The 14,171-nt window shown below is 44.0% G+C and overlaps 1 protein-coding gene across 6 annotated transcripts in view; it reads left to right on the top strand.

The window, feature by feature from the left end:
- The window catches only part of Nedd4l (NEDD4 like E3 ubiquitin protein ligase), a 187,707-nt gene that overhangs the window by 164,216 nt on the left and 9,320 nt on the right, over positions 1–14,171 (top strand). For all 6 annotated transcript variants that reach the window (XM_090353032.1, XM_090353030.1, XM_090353031.1 and 3 more), the window contains 7 exons: positions 1,572–1,801; positions 3,363–3,484; positions 5,583–5,653; positions 7,113–7,208; positions 8,540–8,613; positions 12,148–12,208; positions 13,831–13,890. In XM_090353032.1, the coding sequence (XP_090209158.1) occupies positions 1,572–1,801; positions 3,363–3,484; positions 5,583–5,653; positions 7,113–7,208; positions 8,540–8,613; positions 12,148–12,208; positions 13,831–13,890 (714 nt within the window). The remainder of the gene's footprint in view (positions 1–1,571; positions 1,802–3,362; positions 3,485–5,582; positions 5,654–7,112; positions 7,209–8,539; positions 8,614–12,147; positions 12,209–13,830; positions 13,891–14,171) is intronic.

Here is a 14,171-nt window from a genome sequence, read left to right as displayed (position 1 = left end):
AAGTCAGGTCAGTGAGAATAGCTTGATATTTGTGGATGTACACTAACAAAATGCCTTTTTTATTGTGTGTTAATCCATCAGGGTGTTTGATTTGAATTTTTGTCTTAATAGAAATGGTAGCTGAAGATGAACTCAGAATTACACTCAGATCACCCAAAAAGATAATTACTTATAGACTAATGCATGAAAACATAGGAACAATTTTTATGGAATATAACATAGCTCAGGACCTGAGACTATTTAAACAATCTTGGGAAATCCATAGGATTATATATGGTTGCCATGGTAAACCCACGCCCTAGTTAGAAAAATGTCCATGTCCCTCCCTTTGAGTACAGAAACATAGTCTTCACCATTACTTTTATATTTCAGCATAAATGAAAAATTCAGTATGATTATTACTTGCCGATATTAGGTCCAAGTGTGATATTTTTCCATTACAGTTCTCACTGGCAACTAACCACCAAAAGATCCTATTAGGTTTCCCTGGCTGTACTGTGCATTTCAGGACTGGAGTTTTTTCCCTAGCACACCTCCCCCAAGTTTGTCAACATTATTTCTCTGTCTTCCCTCCGGTACCCTTCTCTGGTATTGAAGTTAGCTGCCTGCTTGGTGACATTGTGGCATCTGTGGGAACGGAGACTGTCAGCCATAGCTTGGCACCCGGCTTGCCCGGGCATGTTACCTTCTCCTTGCTCTGTCCTCCCATTACTGGTCCCACCAGGAGCTCTTGCTGTGGACGAACTTCTGCTGTCACTCGGAGGTTTCATGTTCTTCCCAGAGTCTCAATTCAGATACTCCATCCATAACACTTCTGACACAACTCTGCCCTTCAGTCTCAAATAGGAACACATAATATCGTCCAGCGTTTTTTTGTGAGCCATCTGCGTGTTCCCGGTAGTAGCCTTCCAAGAGGCCATTCTCACAGCCATAGTCGAGTACCATGTTACTTTTGTGTCAGTGAACCAATGGGCTTTGAGGGTACTATCCCCAAACTTGACAGAGTCAAGATCACACTCCCCAGGACAACCGAAATGGACTTGCAGACATGGATCCCGGATCCTATCTGCCACCTGAGGTTCATAAAGATGAGAATGGTCTCAAACCTCGGGAGGGGCTGGGAGAGGATTGCTCATAGCTTTTGCTTATGGGGCTGGATGAAGTCTTTTTCCTTGACTTAAGCAAGACATAGAGATAACTATTTGACTTAGGGGGAGGGTAGTGGAAAAATACCCACTTGACTTAGGGGGAGGGTGGTGGAAAAATACCCACAGTGTCTTAAAGGGACAGAGGATGCTTTCCTCTACTCCTAAACTTCCTTCTGCAGGGTATGTTGCTGCCTGAGCAGTTCTAATCTGTGCTCTGCATCCTGTGCTAACCCAATGAGGCTTTCTATCTGTGCAAGGACAAATGTATAAAGGAGAGGATCTCAGTTAGAACACTTGACACTGCTCTTTCATTTGAACCCTGACATTACTTCCACCCTTCCTTTGTTGTCTTTCCTGGGGGGGAAAATAAACCAGATGTATATTTGCTGTATGACCAATGTGGTTATTTTATTCTTAATGTAGGCGGATATTCCAAATAGATTTGAAATGAAACTTCACAGAAATAACATATTCGAAGAGTCTTATCGGAGAATCATGTCTGTGAAAAGACCCGATGTCCTTAAAGCTAGACTGTGGATTGAATTTGAATCAGAAAAAGGACTAGACTATGGAGGTGTGGCCAGAGAATGGTTTTTCTTACTGTCCAAAGAGATGTTTAACCCCTACTATGGTCTCTTCGAGTATTCTGCAACGTAAGTAATATGAAGTAGATTCAGAACGTGTCTCCCACACCAGTCATTTTATTCTTGATGAATCTAAGGCTAGTGAGAGGATGGATATATATGGATATATATGTGTATGTGCGTGTGTGTGTGTGTGTGTGTGTGTGTGTGTGTGTGTGTGTGTATATATATATATATATATATATATATATATATATGCCTCATCCATTTGAGATGAATCAAGACTGCTGATTTTGATCCCTTCCCACCCCATCACCTCTTCAATGTCTAGACCAGGCTCTCACCCTACATGGTACAGTAATGAATTCTGCAGATGCCTAAAATCAATTCTGCTCATGTCTTTTGGGTCCCTGAAATTGAAATTGAAAATGTGTTGGGTAATTACATTAAGGAACAGGAGCAATTTTCATTTGCAAAGTTGCATTAATTCAAGAGGGAAATTTGTCACTGTCAGGGCAAAAAGAGTCGCATGCACAAGGGTAGTCTAGGACACAAAGGCCCAGGCCTATTCCTATAAGGAAAAACAAAGCTGCACCTTAATATTGCTATATCGCCCATTGCCAGGCATGGACCTGAGGAAGATTGAATTACTTTCTTACCTCAAATATTGGCTACTTTCAAGATCATTCATTCGTCTGGAGGCTGAGAATACTAACAGATTTGAGGTAGCCTGGTGCCACGTGGTTCACACCTATACTCCTTGTTATTCGTAACTCCATAAGACTCTTATCTCCAAGGAAAAAAAAAAGCCAGAAGTAGGGCTGTGGCACAATGATAGAATGCCAACCTTAATAAAGCTATGGGACAGTGCCTAGGCCATGAGTTCAATCCCTGATACCAGCAGCACCAATGAAAAAAAAAAAAAAGGCTTGAGGTTGGTCCAGTGGTTCACATCACTCCAGCCTGGACTGTAAAGGATACAAGTCCTCAGCAGATCTCCTTGGGGCTCTTCTGGAGATCAGCTTCAGGGCGTCCTCCTCTGTTGATCTCCAGAGGCCTTGAGAAAGTCCACTGTAGAAAAGTGATAAGGAGAAGGCAGGTTGGAGAGATCAGATCCTCACCTCTTACCCACATCCCCAAGCATTTCCCCCTGGAAGGAATAGCCCCTGAGAGGAACTTCTGTGGAACCCAATTTGAAGGACACTGATCCTCCTGTGTGAAGTCAAAGTAGTGCTGAGGCTATCCGGCACCCTGGGCTTTGCCTTTCTTGACAGTGGACCCCGCTCTGCTTTCTCCTGAGGCCTTTCCAGGGCAAAGTAATGATCCAATATACCAACATTTGAGCTTGTATCACCACACTACTTAGGAGTGCACATTTTTATGAGCAAAACAACCTAAAGAGTTCATATCTCCCAGAATCACTGTGTAGTACTCTTGCTATGTGAGCTGTGTCAAAGTCTTCTCAATTTTCTAGCTGAATCATGTGAAAAATGACATTTTTATAGATCACAGATAGGCATCCAGCTGTAAAATTGAGTGTTAGGTGGGAAAGTAAAATTCAGATTCTTAGATTACTTTTTCAAAAAAAGAAAAATGACCTTTTCTTCTCTCTTATCCTCCCCTTTAAAAGGGACAACTATACACTTCAGATCAATCCCAATTCAGGCCTCTGTAATGAAGATCATCTGTCCTATTTCACCTTTATTGGAAGAGTTGCAGGTCTGGCAGTATTTCATGGGAAACTCTTAGATGGTGAGTTAAAAAAGAATTCTTGAAATAATTTTAAAAATGGGATGGTGTCATTGGTGGTTCTGTATGGAATATCTCTTTCACATAGTAGATTGTAAAAGCTTCATGAGGTATCTTTAATGAACAGTGTGTGTGTGTGTGTGTGTGTGTGTGTGTGTGTGTGTGTGTGTGTGTGTGTGTGTTCATTTCTGGGAATAGAACCCAGAGTGGTCACATTCTAGTCAAGTGCCACACCACACATCCCTAGCGCTCAAATCATTTTTTCTGTTTTATTCTTCATGGCAGTCTTTTCCAGGTATGCACTTGGGCACTGAAGATAAAATGTGTGCACACTTGGTCTGCATTCTGAATATGAAGCCCAAAACATTCTTTTTCACATGTTCTGTGTGTTTTTCAGAGCTGCTTTCCTTTAGATTTGGTGACAGATGGAAAAGCTAATTGAAAAGTAAATTTAAATGATCTGATCACATCACGATCCAGCCATTGTTCCATTTGGCCCTAAGTTATTTTCTAATATGGAAAGACCAAATAACTTCAAAGTAATGTTGTAACTCAGTTAACACCTTAACCCTAGAGTGCTAGCTGAAATAGGTGGCATAAAATAACTTCTTATTTAGAACATATAAATGGCCAATTTCAAGGCTCAAAGAGTTAGAAATGAAACTCCTCCCAGCTGTATCAGGCAAAGCTTCTTGCGCACATTTGTTATGGACTTGGGTGTTTCACAAGTCATGTCCATAAGAGAGCACTAAGAAGTAAATCATCATTGGAAAAAAGTCCTGAGGGTTTTTTTTCCTAAGAACGAGTTTAGAATGGTTAAGGATGAAAGATAGTAAAATTAGAGACTGACATTTCAGTAACTGTGGAGAGAGCCGTTTCCATGGCAATTATGTTAATTGCATTTATAGAGCTTGAGCTATTCCAATAAATAATTGATATACCCTCCATACGTTTGGCTTTAGTATATTTTTACTGGTAATTGGTGATTTGGTGCCCTGATTAGTATTTTATTTTGCAGAGAAGAAAGGTAGACATTTTTCTGATTCTCTGCCCTTGAGTGTATATGCGAGGCACTTGACTTCTCACTGTGTATAGACAGTTGCTGGCTCTTTCTGGCCCTGTGTGTGCATTGTAGACTCTGTCCTGTCTGGGGGCTGCCTGTGGCTGTCAGTCAAGGCTAAGAAGGGAGAAATAAAGGGAGAGAAACCTAAGCAATGATTGAGTGGTCCTCACCAAGACAGGGATCATAGTGCTTGTCAGGAATCGCCAGGTTCAGAGCCACTGTGCCCCCAAATGCTTCATCAGTTGGTCTGTTCCCTGAAAACACCAATGCCTTGCAGGAGAGGGGCAGCGAGCGTGACAGAGGGGGAGACCACAGTATATATGTGTGGACATGTAACAATGAATTTCCCGTCCCTAGAACTTAACATTCACTGACTTCTTAATGTAAATGACAATGCACATGTTTCTAATCTGTGCCCTGCAGCCCACTCATTCTTTTACATGGAAGTCTGTCAGTCTGCCGCTCTGGAGGGAGGCGATGCCACCTTCCTGTGGAGGAAGGAAGTGGAGGTCCCTGCAGTGGGGCATCTGCCTCAGGAGAGATCCCTGACTGCCTGAGCTGTAGCCCCTCACCTGGAGGCTGCATGGCCTGAGCAGAGGCCTCGTTTGCCCACCTGGTTCTCTCCCCATTACTGACAAGGCAGCGATGCCAATATACATACAGCATTTTGAGCACCCCTGACCCCCTTCTCTCTGGCCTGACCTCCTTCCGTTACCCTGTACTCCTCTGGTGAAAAGCACTGTTGTGTCCCTGGTCTGTTCCTCTGACTCCTGCTTGGCCTGGGGCTCATGCGGCACCCCCAGAAGCCATTCCCAGTCAGTCGTGTGCTGGCGCATCTGTTGGTATAGCCACCTTCCCTCCTGCTGTGCACATCCCAGGTGCTTCTCTAAGTCATCAGTGAATTATTCTAGAAAGGCCTTGATTATTGTGTCCTAGTCTCTTGTTTGTGCTTGACGGGAGGTTGGTCTTCTATTTCATGCTCTGATGCTCAACAGTATCAAAGACTTGACACTTAACCTGATGTCTGCCATATTTTAGGTTTCTTCATTCGACCGTTTTACAAGATGATGCTGGGAAAGCAGATAACTCTGAATGACATGGAGTCTGTGGTGAGTAGATTCAGAGCTCCGTGACACTTGACGGACAGGTGCTGACATTTGCAAACCCAGCTATGCTGAGTGTTGTATGTTGCCTTCAGTGTGAGTGGGGAAGAGCTAAATAATTACAGAAGTACTTGATCTTTCAGATTTTGATAATGAAGTATTGTTCATTTCCTAGCATTATTAGAGTAGTCACACCCAAATCTGTTACCTCTCTTTTCCCTACCAAGACTTGAATGAACAAATGAAATCCAGCAGACATCTAGAGACCTTTCTGTAGCCTAGACTTTCCACCCCAAATTTCCACCATCCTTCTGGGTTCTGACCTACTAAAAAAATGGCAAAGGCTAGGCCAGAACAAAAGGAGGAATGCCACCTGGCCATGCTAGACATGCAGGAACCAGTGACCACTTTAGAACAGGAGTCAGAGAAGGGAATGCCAAGAGCCACTTGAGCAATGCTGGATTTTCCTGCTTCCTTGCAGCTAGTATTTTACCTGGACTGACCAACAGTAGTGTAGAAAGGATTTTCTTGTTGTTTATTGGTTTGTGGCTTGGGACTTTAGGGGGGTTTTGTGTATGTATGTTTGTTTTGTTATTGTTGTTTTGTGGGTTTATTTTGTTCATTGTGGGACAAGGTCTAGGCCCTGTCCCTGAACAATTTTATTCTAGGCAACACTCTTACCACTTGAGCCACATCTCTACTTCCAGGTTTTTGGTAATTAATTGGAAATAAAATCTCATGGACTTTCCCACCAAGGCTAGCTTTGAATTGTTATTGTCAGATCTCAGCCTCCTGAGTTGCTACGAGTCTAGGCATGAGCCACTGGCACTCAGCTTAAAGGTTAATTTTATACCAACTATTGATGGTGTTTTAAATGTAGCATGCATGTTTTTTGTTTTGTTTCAGTCCTTTCTAGAGTCTATTATGTTCCCAGCAGCTGAGACCCTGGGTCTGGGCAAAAAATTCCTTGCTGATGGCCCCATATCTCCTGTCTTGAATTTTAGAAATGAAACAGTATCTTAATTGTTTAAGTGAACAGACAAAAAACAATGGGAGTACAGGAAACTTGCAGCTGCCAAGGTGTGGCTACCCATCCCATCTTCCTGTATGTTCTCAGTCTCCCCTGGGGGGAGAAGTCTGCCCGTCCGTCCGTCCGTCCATGTGTGTTAAATTCTGTAGACTGAAGAGTCTGCTAGGTCTGACCACTCTATAGTAGAGGGGCCTCCACCCCATTCCGTCCTCTGCAAACTAGGAGACTCCCACAAATCCTGTCACTCCGGGATCCACAAATCCTGTCATCCTAAAAGGGATGAGGGGCTTTGGAGTAGAGCAGCTGCCATCATGAATAATGCAATTCTTGAGCATTCTTCATGGAATTACATTAGAAGGATTTTACTGCTCAAGAGTCAAGCAAGTTTGCATTTAGAATAAATGCTTAACGCTGTTTTCTGTGTCATCACCGTAGGACAGTGAATACTACAACTCTTTGAAGTGGATCTTAGAAAACGATCCTACTGAACTGGACCTCATGTTCTGCATAGATGAAGAGAACTTCGGGCAGGTACATTCAGACAGCCCCTGGAGTTCTTTCACTTCCTAAGAGACTGACCCCTCCAGGAGCCTCCTGGACAGGGAGAGGCCACAGATCCTAGCTTTTCCCTTGAGGCTCTCTCTGGCCTATTCTGTTTTACACCACAGACCTGCCTGCCTGCCCCTTGCACTTTCTGGCCTTCTGGAACTCACTGAGCTCTTTCCTGCCTCAGGGCCTTTGTTCATGCCCTTCATTCTGTTGGGACTGTGTTCTCTCCTGCTTTCTCTAGAAAACCAGCCTATGACTACAGACTATATACTTCTGAGTAGCAGGTTCCACTTCATTTAGAATTGTCTCAGTACGTGCTTGGCGTGTCTCCCTCGTGCTTCATCTGTGTGACAGCACCATAGGACCTAGACATCCAAAACCAGTAGTTAAACCCACAGTGTGAGTATTGGCAGCCTACCTGCCCCAAGCCTCTCAGTTCTTGCAGCCATCTGCAGTCGTGTAGGCCGAGCTGTACCAGAGCAGAGGTCTCAATGCAGAGAGGAATCTCTGACGCTCATTGTGGATAGAACTCCCAATATGTCATCTGGCTATCCTTCCCCACAGGTTTGGCTGAGCATATAGAGCAAAATGTCCTGGTAGCAGGAACTGACAGGTCTACTTTCCTAACTCTGGTTTGTCTTCTTTTTTTGGAATTTCTACAGTGAGGATAAGCATTCAATTTATTTCTTTAATTTCCCCATGCTATTATTGCCTTATGTGTGATAGTATTAAGCCAGGTCAGGACACAGCCAAGAAAGAAGGTAGGGGATTGGGCCTAGCAGGCTCCCTCCATGATCAAGGGTTGCTGGCATGGAGAAAACAGGGAGATCTGCCACTAGCAAATGAATCTCTTGTGCCTGGCTTTCAAAGATTATTTGTAATCCTGTGCATTAACTCTTTGAGACAAATCACATGGATCCTTTTTCACAACTATAAATGTCCATTTTCAGTAGCAGGATGTATTAGATTTGGATCTCGGTAGTTTTGATGGATTGTCCTCCGCTCTTTTCTCTGTTAAACTTGTTCAATTTCTTGATCAATGAAGAGCAGATGAAACATGAGACTCTCTTCCATTCATCCTGTGAAGAATAATTAAAACTCATAAATAACCAAAAATAATCTGCTTCTAATGGTAGCATCTTTTCATTCGGAATATCTTAACAGTTTAAAAGCCTCATTAGACACTTGCAAATGCCTAGAGCCCATTTGTTGGAAAATAGTTTTAAATAAATTTTGTTTCCCTTTTAGGGTGAGATGAGTCAATATGCAAAATAACTTCACGTGAGTGATTTATTTTCTCTTTGTAATTTCAGACATATCAAGTCGATCTGAAACCCAATGGGTCAGAAATAATGGTGACAAACGAAAACAAAAGGGAATATATTGAGTACGTATACACATTTACAATTTTTTCATCTAATAAGAGACAATATACTTGATTCACATCCCTTGCCAAAACAACATATGCATTCTGTGGACATGAGCTGAATGGTCAGTTTTCAGCAATAGGCATTCCTTTTGGGCTTCGGCTACTGGAAAGTTTATTTTGGGTGGAAGTTGACCTCATTTCATGATGTTAGTGAGCGTCCCCAAGATAGAAGCAGAGTAGGGTGAGAAGATTCACATTACTCAGTAGCACAGCAAATTTTTCTGGAAAGTAAACAGCTACATATCTAATATTTAAAATTACTACATTGGTACAAACCATTGGTTATCATTGTGGAAAACCTAGGAACTATCAGAGACAAAGTATTCTTTCTCCACAGTAAAAACCTAGGGAAATGTTTAGGAAGAACTCAATATAGGCAAACAATGAATTGCTTTAGCTGTTTGTAATACACACACACACACACACACACACACACACACACACACACACACACACACACGGCTGGTGCTCTAGGCAAACAATGAATTGCTTTAGTTGTTTGTAACACACACACACACACACACACACACACACACACACACACACACACACACACACACACACACACACTGTGGTCCTAAGCTTAAACTCACAGCTTTGTGCTTTCTCTTACTGGCTGGTACTCTAGGCAAACAATGAATTGCTTTAGCTGTTTGTAATACACACACACACACACACACACACACACACACACACACACACACGGCTGGTGCTCTAGGCAAACAATGAATTGCTTTAGTTGTTTGTAACACACACACACACACACACACACACACACACACACACACACACACACTGTGGTCCTAAGCTTAAACTCACAGCTTTGTGCTTTCTCTTACTGGCTGGTACTCTAGGCAAACAATGAATTGCTTTAGCTGTTTGTAATACACACACACACACACACACACACACACACACACACACACACGGCTGGTGCTCTAGGCAAACAATTGCTTTAGCTGTTTGTAATACACACACACACACACACACACACACACACACACACACACACACACACACACACACACACACACACACACACACACGGTGGTCCTAAGCTTAAACTCACAGCTTTGTGCTTTCTCTTACTGTTTTTACTCAAGGCTGGTGCTCTACCACTTGAGCCACATGTCTACTTCTGGCTTTTTGCTAGTTAACTGGAGATAAAAGTCTGATGAACTTTTCTGTACTGGCTGGTATTGAAAACTCCGAGCTCAGATACCTGAGTAGCTAAGACTACAGTCATGAGCCACCAGTACTTCTATTTGTAATTTTATTAATCCAGTCTTATCTCCTATTTGGTGGGAAAAACATATTGAGTCTTGCTAGAAATCTGAACTTTTAAGTAATCCTAGATCTTCTTTCTTGATGGAGTGAATTCTACTTTTTTTTCCTTCTGGAACTTGGGCTCTTGCTCAAATTTTCCACTTAAGGATGGCTCTCTACCTTTTAAACCACTCTTCATCCACGTTGTCTTTTTTCTGGCTAATTAGAAATAAGAGTGTCAGACTTCGTGCCCCAGCTAGCTTCAAACCACAATCCTTCCGAGTAGCTAGAATTAGAGGTATGAGCCACAGACACTACTATTGGTATCTGATATCTTTTTTTTCCCGTGTGTGTGTGTGTGTGTGTGTGTGTGTGTGTGTGTGTGAGAGAGAGAGAGAGAGAGAGAGAGAGAGAGAGAGAGAGAGAGAGAGAGAGAGAGAGAGTCATGAACTTGAATTTGAACTCTGGGCCTAGCTGTTGTTCCTGAGCTCTTCAGCTCAAGGCTACCACCCTAACCTTGAACCACAGCGCTACTTCCAGTTTTCTGGTGATTAATGGAGTATTTTTTAGTACCTAGGCTGGCTTTCAACCGTGACCCTCAGACCTCAGCCTGCCGAGTAGCTAGATTACAGGCATGAGCCACCACGCCTGGCTCATTGTTGGTATCTTCCTGTAGTTTAAGCATGGTTCTGAGCTGTTCCGTGGACTTCTGCTGCCCTCTCATCTCACTGGGATGTCCAGGATGAGGTCAGCACGGCAGGAGGGTCCTGTGTCCAGGATTTTGCACGGCAGTGGGTTCAGCAGTGCCTGGGCACATTACTTTCAGCTTTCCATTTCAACAAGCAGGTCCCCTCCTCCTCATTTAGAAGGGGTCAGAGGGCTTGAATTCTGAGAACTGCTAGGTATCTCAGCCCCTTTTAAGTGATCTTCAAAGCCTACTATCTGTCCTCATTAGGAGAAAATTGTAAGCATTGTCATCTCTCCTTGGAGACCTAGACTAGAGCGGAGCTATGACTGAAACTCCTGCCACTAAGAATAAACTACAAGAGAGAGAGTCCAGTGCCTACCTGCGTGCACTAATTGGCACGCTTGGTTTGACCTTGGGTTTTGGTACTTTGGGAAAGTATAGGCAGTGAAGGGTTTTCAAGCCCTCTGGCATCTCTGGTTGGAGGAATTTAACATATGCAGCGGGTGCAGTTAATTAAGATTCAAATTTGTTGGAGTTACTAGTACCAAGCACGGTTTTACTTAGCTTCGCTGAGCAGAGTGAGTGAGATTTCCAGCTGTTCTTTGGCCCTTGCATCCCCCTCTCCTCCCGCACCCCACACCGTGTATCAGAGCATGGTTGCACTGCAGTCCAGCCCTGTGGAGCTGCTGGTGCTAAGGGGTGGAAGGCAGTCTGCTCTCCTCCAGCACCGCCTGGGACATGGGTGACTTCTGTGGGGACAAGACAAAACACGTAGATGCAATCCAGAGTGGACTCACTCACCCCGCAGTTTTTGCTCTGCACAAAATGCTGTCACCAGGATAATAGTTTCTGCTCATTCTTAATGTTTTGGAATCTTAAAAGCTGGCTGCCAGTGGTTCAAGCCTGGACTCCTAGCTGCTTGGGAGACTGAGATCTGAGGATCATAATGTGGAGTCGGCCCAGACAAGAAAGTCTATAAGACTCTTATCTCCAGTGAACCACTAAACAGCCAGAAGTGGAGCTATGGCTCAGATGAGAGAGTGCTTGAGGAAAATATCCTAAGTTCAAGCCCTAGTACCAGCACACAATACAAAAAATAAAAACCAACAAATCCTAAAAAACCATTACTGTACCCAATCCACGGTGTGCAGAATGCTCATACATCTGTATGCCTGCAGTTATGTGACCCACGCCTGTACGGTGCACACCACTTGAGTGTTCAACCCCAGGACCTTTTCCCCTGTCTTCCCAAAGTCATATTAATAAAACACTTGTCACTGGTGCTTTGGTGAGGCCAGGAGATCACATCTGCTCTCACGAGCCTTGGTGACACTGGCGCTTTCCCATCATGCTCTAGTGAGAATTCACGAAGGACTTCATGGATGAGCAGTGGTCACAGCAGCAGGCCCACCTCTGGTCTGGCTGTGCGGTCGTCTCTCCCTCCCCTTCCCTGCCCTGTGAGAAGTAGTCCTGGTTCGGAGGAATGTGGTGCAGGCCAGGCTCTGCCATGGTTATGGTGCTCTCTGTTTCTCCCACAGCCTCGTCATCCAGTGGAGATTTGTGAACCGGGTCCAGAAGCAAATGAATGCCTTCTTGGAGGTGAGGAATGCTGCTGGGATACAGGGCTGGTGGGTACACTGCCCGGCTGGCATCCTCGACTGCTCTCAAGGATGAGTGTGTTTACTGGCCCATGGCCATTTTTAAAGTAATCTATAGGTTTGCTCCTCTCATTGTTAAATTATTCAAGAATGTTTACACACTTTTTTATCTAGAGTTGGTCAACTTGTATGGGAAACTGACTTCCTTCCCCAAAGGTCCTGCCCCTTTCTCTTGAATGTGTCTGTCCAGGCTGGCATCAAAATGCAGTCCTCCTGAGGAGCTAGGATTCTAGATATGAGCCACTGGCTCCCAGCAAGGGGCCTTCTCGTTTTATGCATGGCTGCCTCCCCCACCCCAGTTTATCCTGCACAGCTACATGGAAGGCACGCTTTTGTAAGCTGGGTTTGTGTGTCCTGGGTGCATTCCCTTTGTGAGGGAATGAAGCGGGCACCTCCCACGTGCACCTGTTCCCATTCAGGACAGGATGCATGTTCCCAGCTAGGCCTTCTCTTAAGTCCCTTCTGATTCCCATTCAGATGATAGGGGTCCCGCACTTTTAAACGGTACTTCACAATGACCAGCATTGAAATTCCTTTTGGAATCTGATCTTAAGCCAGGAGTTGATGACCCACGCTTGTAATCCTAACTGTTCAGGAGGCTGAGTTCTGAGGATTAAGGTTTCTTTGAAGCCATCCCAAGCAGACAAATCTGAGAAACTCTTATCTCCCATTAAAACTAGCAAAGGCAGGAAGTGGAGGTATGGCTCAAGGATGGGGTGAGCCAGCCTTAAGAGAGAAAAAGAAAGCTAAGCAAGAGTGCGAGCCCTCGAGTTTAAGCCCTAGTACCAGCACACATACCAAAACAAACTCTGGTCATGAGTATTAAAAAGATAACTAAGAAAGATCCCGGCTCCACTTAGTTTGTTTCTAGTGAACTATGCAGCTCTTGTTTAGATACTCCTAACCTGACCCCCAGCTCACTCACCTACCCAATAAAGAAAAGCCTCATCTGAGCAGAGCAAAGGGACAGAAAATCTAAGAACATATACCATGCCTTATTTAGACGTTAAACTACAGGATTCTTAGCCCTGCCCTCTGGCAGTCCTTGGTTTTGTTAACCTGGCTTTAGATTGGCATTGCCATCCTTCTTACCCCTAGTTAGTGAGAGCCTCCTGATAGGGCCCAGCTGGCTGTTTCTTCTCCCCCTCCTCTGCACTGGCTCGCACCGCCTCCTCTGTGCTCCATCTCCACACCTTCCACACTGTATTTTTAAACCTGTTTCTTGCACATCTGTGGCCTTGCTTTTTAGGACACACTGACTCAGCAGTGTATCATGGGTGGCTTTTGTAACTCACCTGCCTACCGTATCCCTGACTGTCCTAGAGTTTCCAAAATTGCTCAGGCGTGCAGACCTGCTAGATTCCCTGGGTTTTCAAGTGTTTTCTTTTATTTTTAGTACTGTGACTATGCAGTTTTTATTGGAGCAGTGCGTGAGTCATCAGTAAAAGATGGGTTTGTTAGGGGGTGTTGCTTTGGGGTTTTTTTTGGTTAGGAATTTTTTCCCCCGGTTAATCAGAAAGGCTACAACTTCCAAGACAAGTGATTTTTTTTCTCTCCTTTCAGGGATTCACAGAACTACTTCCTATCGACTTGATTAAAATTTTTGATGAAAATGAGCTGGAGGTTTGTATCCTATTTTTTGTTATTTTCAATTTTAACAAAAAGAAGATGTTTAAGTTTCTCTTATTTCCTTGCAGATGATATAGTAAAGTTCTCTATTGACCTCCTGGGTGTATTTTTGAGGGAGTCTAGCAAGGCATGAGCCTTCTCTCTGATAGCAAGAGGGTCAACCCCAGTTTCCTTTCTGATGAGGGGCTGCTATGAGACAGACCTGCTCAGCTGAGTTGGGTCATGGCCTATGCAGCTACAAGAAAATGGCAGCATCAGGTGGTGCATAGGTGTAT

This window comes from Megascapheus bottae, chromosome 19 (genome assembly GCF_031878675.1).
Source record: "Megascapheus bottae isolate mThoBot1 chromosome 19, mThoBot2.hap1, whole genome shotgun sequence".
In the NCBI taxonomy this organism is placed as follows: Eukaryota; Metazoa; Chordata; class Mammalia; order Rodentia; family Geomyidae; genus Megascapheus; species Megascapheus bottae.
This window is presented reverse-complemented; position numbering and strand designations above follow the sequence as displayed.